This window comes from Oncorhynchus tshawytscha, unplaced genomic scaffold (assembly GCF_018296145.1).
Source record: "Oncorhynchus tshawytscha isolate Ot180627B unplaced genomic scaffold, Otsh_v2.0 Un_contig_10735_pilon_pilon, whole genome shotgun sequence".
Lineage (NCBI taxonomy): Eukaryota > Metazoa > Chordata > Actinopteri > Salmoniformes > Salmonidae > Oncorhynchus > Oncorhynchus tshawytscha.
Genome location: NW_024608977.1, coordinates 1 through 8,484, shown reverse-complemented (window position 1 = coordinate 8,484; position 8,484 = coordinate 1). Strand labels below are relative to the sequence as shown.

General features: G+C 45.5%; 1 protein-coding gene across 1 annotated transcript; it reads right to left on the bottom strand.

Annotated features, from left to right (window-relative positions):
* Window positions 1-251: 251 nt before the first annotated feature.
* On the bottom strand, window positions 252-8,377 carry LOC112235217 (OCIA domain-containing protein 1). The gene is made up of 10 exons (XM_042313943.1): window positions 7,688-8,377; window positions 7,413-7,497; window positions 7,159-7,193; window positions 6,072-6,090; window positions 5,393-5,440; window positions 5,178-5,304; window positions 5,009-5,096; window positions 3,273-3,366; window positions 1,110-1,274; window positions 252-755 (listed from the first exon to the last, which is right to left on the bottom strand). Exons 1-10 carry the CDS (start codon window positions 7,736-7,738, stop codon window positions 715-717), a joined length of 753 nt encoding a protein of 250 aa, XP_042169877.1. The 5' UTR covers window positions 7,739-8,377; the 3' UTR covers window positions 252-714.
* Window positions 8,378-8,484: the final 107 nt, after the last annotated feature.

The following is an 8,484-nucleotide window of genomic DNA, read 5'->3' as shown; positions in this document are numbered from 1 at the left end:
TGTTTTGTATAATGTTATCAATGTTATCATTGCCTGTTTGTATAATGTTATCAATGTTATCATTGTCTGTTTGTATAATGTTATCAATGTTATCATTGCGTGTTTTGTATACTTCTTGTATGTATACTGTTTTTTTCTGCAATAAAACAACAAAACACAGGAGGTATCAGCCAATGAATTGGAAAGGCCATTTGGCCAATAGAGGCCTCTTATCATTCTCTGATTGACAGACACACAAAAAGACAACGGTATGCAATTTCAAAACCAATTGGGTTTATTGACATGTTTTCAAAAGACAGAATCAGACAAATGGGAGAATCTCATTTCCTTGATTCCTAGCAAGGAGGGCCTAATTTTAAAAATATATTTAAAGTCATTTAGCAGACACTTATCGAGAGCAATTTACAGGAGCTATTGTGGTTAATTGCCTTGCTCAAGGGCACGTCGACTGATTTTTTCCCCCCCCACCTAGTTGGTTCGGGGATTTGAACCAGCAACCTTTTGGTTACTGGCCCAACGCTCTTTACCCCTAGGCTACCTGCCTACCTCCTCATCCAATGGGTTTTGAGGAGAGAGGACGCAAGGAATCAAGGAAATGCAATTGAGATTATCCCATACATTCATAAATTGAGACGTAAATAATAGCAAAGTAACCAGAAGGGGTTTGTGGGTATTGTAGTCCAATCAGCACTGTCAGTGAAAACAGATAGAGACTCACTCCTCCAAGCTGTCTCCGTAGACGTTCTTCTTCCCTGCTAAAAGAGAGGAGACGATGAAGGGATGATAAACACCATTAGGGCTCTGGTCTAAAGTAGTGCACTATATAGGGAATAGGGTGCCATAGGGCTCTGGTCTAAAGTAGTGCACTATATAGGGAATAGGGTGCCATAGGGCTCTGGTCTAAAGTAGTGCACTATATAGGGAATAGGGCTCTGGTCTAAAGTAGTGCACTATATAGGGAATAGGGCTCTGGTCTAAAGTAGTGCACTATATAGGGAATAGGGCTCTGGTCTAAAGTAGTGCACTATATAGGGAATAGGGCTCTGGTCTAAAGTAGTGCACTATATATAGGGAATAGGGTGCCATTTGGGACACATCCACTGACTCACCGTCCTTCTTGGGGGCGGTCCTCCCTGGCCGGTCAGACTCTGGTTTGAGCAGCGTCTCAGCCTTCTGGGTAAGCGTGACTTCATAGGTTTCTCGGTTCTTGTTCCTTAGGTCCTCGTACATGATTGGCTTCCTCCTAGGCTCCTCGTCATCCAGGAACGACTGGGCTGGAGGGGGGGCTCCTCGTCAGAGGTTAGAGGGTAAAGGTTAGAAGTCCTCGTACATGATTGGCTTCCTCCTGGGCTCCTCGTCATATTGGAACGACTGGGCTTCAGGGGTCAGAGGTGACAGGTCAGGAAAAAGAACACGAGCACTTTTTATTTGACAAATTCAGGTAGGCCCATCCCAGTTTGCACAATTGCATTTTATGGATGGCAATCTGAACGCACAGAGATACCGTGATGAGATCCTGAGGCCCGTTGTCGTGCCATTCATCCGCCACCATCACCTCATGTTTCAGCATGATAATGAACTGCCCCATGGGGCACAAAGATCTGTAAACAATTATTAGAAGCTGAACATGTCCCAGTTCCACGACCTACGTACACCAGACATTGAGCATGTTTAGAATGCTCTGGAAAGACCTGTGTACGACAGTGTGTCGCAGTTCCTGCCAACTTCCTGCAACTTTGCACAGCCATTGAAGAGGCAAATGGTGGCCATGTTCTGTTATAATCTCCACCCGGCACAGCCAGAAGAGGACTGGCCACCCCACATAGCCTGGTTCCTCTCTAGGTTTCTTCCTAGGTTTTGGCCTTTCTAGGGAGTTTTTCCTAGCCACCGTGCTTCTACACCTACATTGCTTGCTGTTTGGGGTTTTAGGCTGTACAGCACTTTGAGATATCAGCTGATGTACAAAGGGCTATATAAATACAAATTTGATTTGAAATGGTGGTCACACCAGATAGTGAGTGGTTTTCTGATCCAAGCCCCTACTTTAAAAATATATATTTTTTAAAGGTATCTGTATTCCCAGTCCTGTGAAACCCATAGATTATGGCCTAATGAATATATATCAATTGACTGATTTCCTTATATGAACAGTAACTCAGAAATTGTTGCATGTTGTGTTTTAAAAAATATATTTTTTGTTCAGTGTAGATAGATATCTACTTGGAAAATAACCTGTTTTAACATGGACATTGTCATTGAGGACTTCCACCATTCTGAAGTAGTCAACGGAGCAGGACTTCCTATGGGTGAGTTAAAGGAAAGATAACACCATTCCATCCAGGTCATTAGGAGGGATCAGCCAATGAATGATCTACTTGTGAAAAAAACATTCCATAACTCCAGGGGGCAGTAAATCACCTACCTAGACTTTATTCCTGTTCAGACAACACCCTCCAGGGGGCAGTAAATCACCTACTGAGACTTTATTCCTGTTCAGACAACACCCTCCAGGGAGCACTAAATCACCTACTGAGACTTTATTCCTGTTCAGACAACACCCTCCAGGGGGCAGTAAATCACCTACCTAGACTTTATTCCTGTTCAGACAACACCCTCCAGGGGGCACTAAATCACCTACTGAGACTTTATTCCTGTTCAGACAACACCCTCCAGGGGGCACTAAATCACCTACTGAGACTTTATTCCTGTTCAGACAACACCCTCCAGGGGGCAGTAAATCACCTACTGAGACTTTATTCCTGTTCAGACAACACCCTCCAGGGGGCAGTATGCTCCCTTTCAATTGGTTTACCAACTCTGTTTAAATAGTAGAAGATGGACTACTTCAACCTAGAGATGGCCTTAATGGTGCTGCTCGTGCCCCCAGACGCCACAATGGGATAGATGCAAATTGTCATCTATCTAAGTCTATGGTGCAGATCTAGGATCAGCTTGCTCCCCCCACCCCACCCCCAATGGTAACTTTAATCACTAGTGGGGGGGGGGACTGGTGCAACTGACCTAAGATCAGTGTCTAGGGCCAACTTCACCCTGCACCCCTCGGTTCCTAGTGAAAACGACCCTGGGCTGCAGGGGACAGACATCCATGAAACACAGGTTAGAGGTCAGAGTTTGGGCTGCAGGAGGAGAGGTGGGGAGGGGGTGGGGGGGTCAGACTGAGGTTAAATCAGGCAGTTATAACTAGGAGGATACCGTTGGAGGGTTGTCATGGTTAACGCTGTAGTTAGGTTACTACTTGCTGCCACGGTTACCTGGCATGTTGTAGTCGATGTCTGCAGCGGTGCGGCTGGTCTGTGCCGCGGTGGGGGCGTCACTGTATCCATAGTCTCTGGCGTTGGGTGGGACCTGACACACACAATCAAAACGGGAACACTTTACACAGAACACTGACTGGAGATCAGGTTGGACACGGACTGATATGTAAAACTGAGCCAGTGACGGCCTCGGATGCAGTTGTGGTCAGACTGCAAGTGTTGTTGCAGAAGCTCATCGTACATCAAGGACAACACTCCTCGGTATCAGACGGATGCAGCTACTACAACACTAGACTGTGTTGACCACACTCTCCCAGCTACTACAACACTAGACTGAGACTGTGTTGACCACTCTGTCTCCCAGCTACTACAACACTAGACTGTGTTGACCACTCTGTCTCCCAGCTACTACAACACTAGACTGTGTTGACCACTCTGTCTCCCAGCTACTACAACACTAGACTGTGTTGACCACTCTGTCTCCCAGCTACTACAACACTAGACTGTGTTGACCACTCTGTCTCCCAGCTACTACAACACTAGACTGTGTTGACCACTCTGTCTCCCAGCTACTACAACACTAGACTGTGTTGACCACTCTGTCTCCCAGCTACTACAACACTAGACTGTGTTGACCACTCTGTCTCCCAGCTACTACAACACTAGACTGTGTTGACCACTCTGTCTCCCAGCTACTACAACACTAGACTGTGTTGACCACTCTGTCTCCCAGCTACTACAACACTAGACTGGCCTGAGGCTGCAGGGGGAACTCACTGCTCTGGACAGTACTGACCACTCTGTCTCTCATTCCATGTACCAGAATGCTGCCGTTGACGAGGACATTCTCACTTTTACTGTTAAGGCGAAGCTGCAAGTTCTACCAACACAATATAATCTAGCACTCTGGTACCCTGCAAACCATGACCCATTTTGTATTCTACATGAGTCAAAATTGCCCATGTTGTGAATGGTTGCTATTCATACAAGGATTTGTACATTGCTAGACGTGATCTCCTTGTTGACCTGATAACCTGCGAGGTCGTACCAGTAGTCTCACCAACAGCACACATTAAACTTTTTTATTTTTTATTACCTTTATTTAACTTGGCAAGTCAGTAAAGAACAAATTCGACAGCCAAGGAACAGTGGGTTAACTGCCTTGTTCAGGGGCAGAAAGACAGAGATTTTTTTTTACCTTGTCAGCTCGGGGATTTGATCTAGCAACCTTTCGGTTACTAGTCCAACACACTAGGCTATCTGCCACCCCACATCCATTAACAGTCTTGTGTAACAGGAAGCTTGTTTGATGATGTCTTTTCCTGTGTATCAAATATACCAGATATTGTTGTCGTATGGAGAGTACAGGGGGGCCAGAGAGAACAGGGGGGCAGAGAGAACAGGGGGGCAGAGAGAACAGGGGGGGCAGAGAGAGAACAGGGGGCCAGAGAGAACAGGGGGGCCAGAGAGAACAGGGGGGGCCAGAGAGAACAGGAGGGGCCAGAGAGAACAGGGGGACCAGGGCGAGGTGACGATAACTATGGCAGAGGAATTGTCTAGGTACTGCTCTGTTTCAGCTGTCGTGGGCAGCCTAGCTGTTTGGAGAAGGAGGTGCTTCCTGTACTGTTGGTTGCCATGCATACAGGGAACTTTGAAATGTTTGGATCCATTTTTTATATACATTTGATGGGTGGATTCAAAGAAAGTATTTAAATGTGTGTGTGTGTGTGTACCTGGCTCTGGGGGTCAGAGGCCTGGAACATGGGGTCAAAGGTCACCTGGTCGGGGTCACTCATCTCTGACTGGGGGCCCTGAGACGACCTGAGAGAGAAGAGGAGAGTGTGTGTGTGTGTGAGTGAATGTATGTGTGTGTGTGTGTGTGTGTGTGTGTGTGGTACTGACTGTGCGTTGGGTCTGGTCCTCTGTCTCAGTGCTTCTCCCAGAGGGGAATGCTCCAGCTTCTTGAACTTCTCCTGACAATGTTTCATGTACGACATCTTCCCTGCCAGGTAGCCACACAGCCCCGCAACTGGGGACACACATCTGTATTACAATCTCATAATAACAATGCGCACACACTTTTTTTATACACAAACATCTGTGTTCAGTGAACTCACAGGCCACTTTAGGGAGAGATCCAAACCTGGACGACAACGTCAGAGCTCCTAAAACACAGGAAGGAACACAGGAGAGTCAGTCTTGATGTCACCAGGGTTAAGACAGGAAGGAACACAGGAGAGTCAGTCTTGATGTCACCAGGGTTAAGACAGGAAGGAACACAGGAGAGTCAGTCTTGATGTCACCAGGGTTAAGACAGGAAGGAACACAGGAGAGTCAGTCTTGATGTCACCAGGGTTAAGACAGGAAGGAACACAGGAGAGTCAGTCTTGATGTCACCAGGGTTAAGACAGGAAGGAACACAGGAGAGTCTTGGTCACCAGGGTTGATCGTCACTAGTCCTCGGGCCTCGGATGGGGCCTCGGACAGTGTCTCCTGACCCCTCCTGTCTCAGCCTCCAGTATTTATGCTGCAGTAGTTTATGTGTCGGGGGCTGGGGTCAGTTTGTTATATCTGGAGTACTTCTCCTGTCCTATTCGGTGTCCTGTGTGAATCTAAGTGTGCGTTCTCTAATTCTCTCCTTCTCTCTTTCTTTCTCTCTCTCGGAGGACCTGAGCCCTAGGACCTGAGCTCCAGGACTACCTGACATGATGACTCCTTGCTGTCCCCAGTCCACCTGGCCATGCTGCTGTTCCAGTTTCAACTGACCTGAGCCCTAGGACCATGCCCCAGGACTACCTGACATGATGACTCCTTGCTGTCCCCAGTCCACCTGGCCATGCTGCTGCTCCAGTTTCAACTTCCACCTGACTGTGCTGCTGCTCCAGTTTCAACTGTTCTGCCTTATTATTATTCGACCATGCTGGTCATTTATGAACATTTGAACATCTTGGCCATGTTCTGTTATAATCTCCACCCGGCACAGCCAGAAGAGGACTGGCCACCCCACATAGCCTGGTTCCTCTCTAGGTTTCTTCCTAGGTTTTGGCCTTTCTAGGGAGTTTTTCCTAGCCACCGTGCTTCTACACCTGCATTGCTTGCTGTTTGGGGTTTTAGGCTGGGTTTCTGTACAGCACTTTGAGATATCAGCTGATGTACGAAGGGCTATATAAATAAATTTGATTTGATTTGATTTAGTCCAATTCATGGTAGAAAAGGCAAGTGTCGACCAGGTGGGTTGCAGACGTGATACATCTGCAGCCCACCTGGTCAACACTTGCCTTTTCTACCATGAATTGGACTAGTGACATCAAGACTGACTCTCCTGTGTTCTGCAGAAAACAACTCCATCTTTTTGGCTGCCGTCTCTGCACTTTCATCTTGGACGCCAAGTGTCATTAAGGTATCTCTAACCGGAAGCTACTATTCTATATCAGACTACTGAGATGCTCTCCTAGATCATACACTATCATCTTGGACGCTACTTGTCATTAAGGTATCTCTAACCGGAAGCTACTATTCTATTTCAGAGTATTGAGATGCTCTCCTAGATCATACACTATCATCTTGGACGCTACTTGTCATTAAGGTATCTCTAACCGGAAGCTACTATTCTATATCAGAGTATTGAGATGCTCTCCTAGATCATACACTATCATCTTGGACGCTACTTGTCATTAAGGTATCTCTAACCGGAAGCTACTATTCTATATCAGAGTATTGAGATGCTCTCCTAGATCATACACTATCATCTTGGACGCTACTTGTATTAAGGTATCTCTAACCGGAACCTGACTATTCTATAAGAGTACAGATGCTCCTGTAAAAATCATACACTCCTGTCAAATAAGATATAGTGAAAAACACAGACTCCTGTCAAACAGACTCCTGTGAAAATGCTGACCACTGAGAAACAGACTACTGTAAAAATAAACCAGGTTAGAATCCTGTAAAAATACCTGTACATAGAAGGAATGATATATTGAAAATAAGACTCCTGTAAAACACAGACTCCTGTAAAACACAGACTCCTGTCAAATACAGACTCCTGTAAAAAATATAGACTCCTGTAAAAAATATAGACTCCTGTAAAATCTATTGCTATTTTGTTCGTCTTGTGTTAGCCATATGGTAACTTACATCTGTACCAGAAACTCTCCTGGTTGCATTCTCTGAAGACTCTCCTCTCATCTTCTGTGGGGATATAATCCATTCCTACAGGACTCTATATACACACATACACACACACACACACACACACACACACACAAACACAGGTGTGCATAGAAAACGTTAGCTAGTTAGCCTACAACTTGCTAGTAGCAGTAAGCATGTTAAATGACTGCAAGTGACAGATGAGGGTAGCTAGGGAACAGTAGCTTAATTACTGGAGCAGTTTACTGTTGCGTGTTTACCTGTGCTTCGCCCTGTCGCTCATCGGTGAATCCCGTAGACATTGGTGTCATATTGTAAAACTATGTCGGTCAACTTTGTCTTTCAGAGCATGTATAGCAACAACTGGCACAGACACACTCCCCGTATAGATTTCGTAAATGTCTGGTACAAATTCATAGCATGAATAGCAAAAAACGTGCACAGACACACTCCCCGTTTGATTTGATTTCGTAAATATTTGGTTACAATGTCATTGCGTGGAGCGAAGCTGACCCGGAAGTAGTAGTAGCCACGGAACGGGAAGTTTGACGAGGACTTTTATTTTGAATGTTTTTCTTAGCAGTTAAATCGCATTCAAAGAGGAACAACATTATACGAGGAAATGTATTCCAGCTCTCTTTTTTTTCTCTTCTAAATCCAATTATCGAATTAACCCCAAGGGGTGTAGAATATGGCCAAAATACCACGGCTAATGGCTCTTCTCATGCACGACACAAACCTCGCATGTTTTTGGTCTGATCATAGATTATCATTTAGATTGCTGCTGTCTGCTGCTATGATACAAACCACACGACGAGGACGTTTGCTATCAATGTGCATTATATCTCACAAGAGGGCCAGAGGCAGGGATAAAGATGAAACGCTAATGCATATTCTGATTGATTGATAGCAAATGTAGCTGCCCACAAACAAACACACACATCTCGGCGCATCTTGATCGCGAGTATCATCCTGTCAATTTACAGATACAATTACAAATACGAGTATGGCCATGTCACTGTACATAGATCTTTCTATTTTTATGTTCTACTGTGTT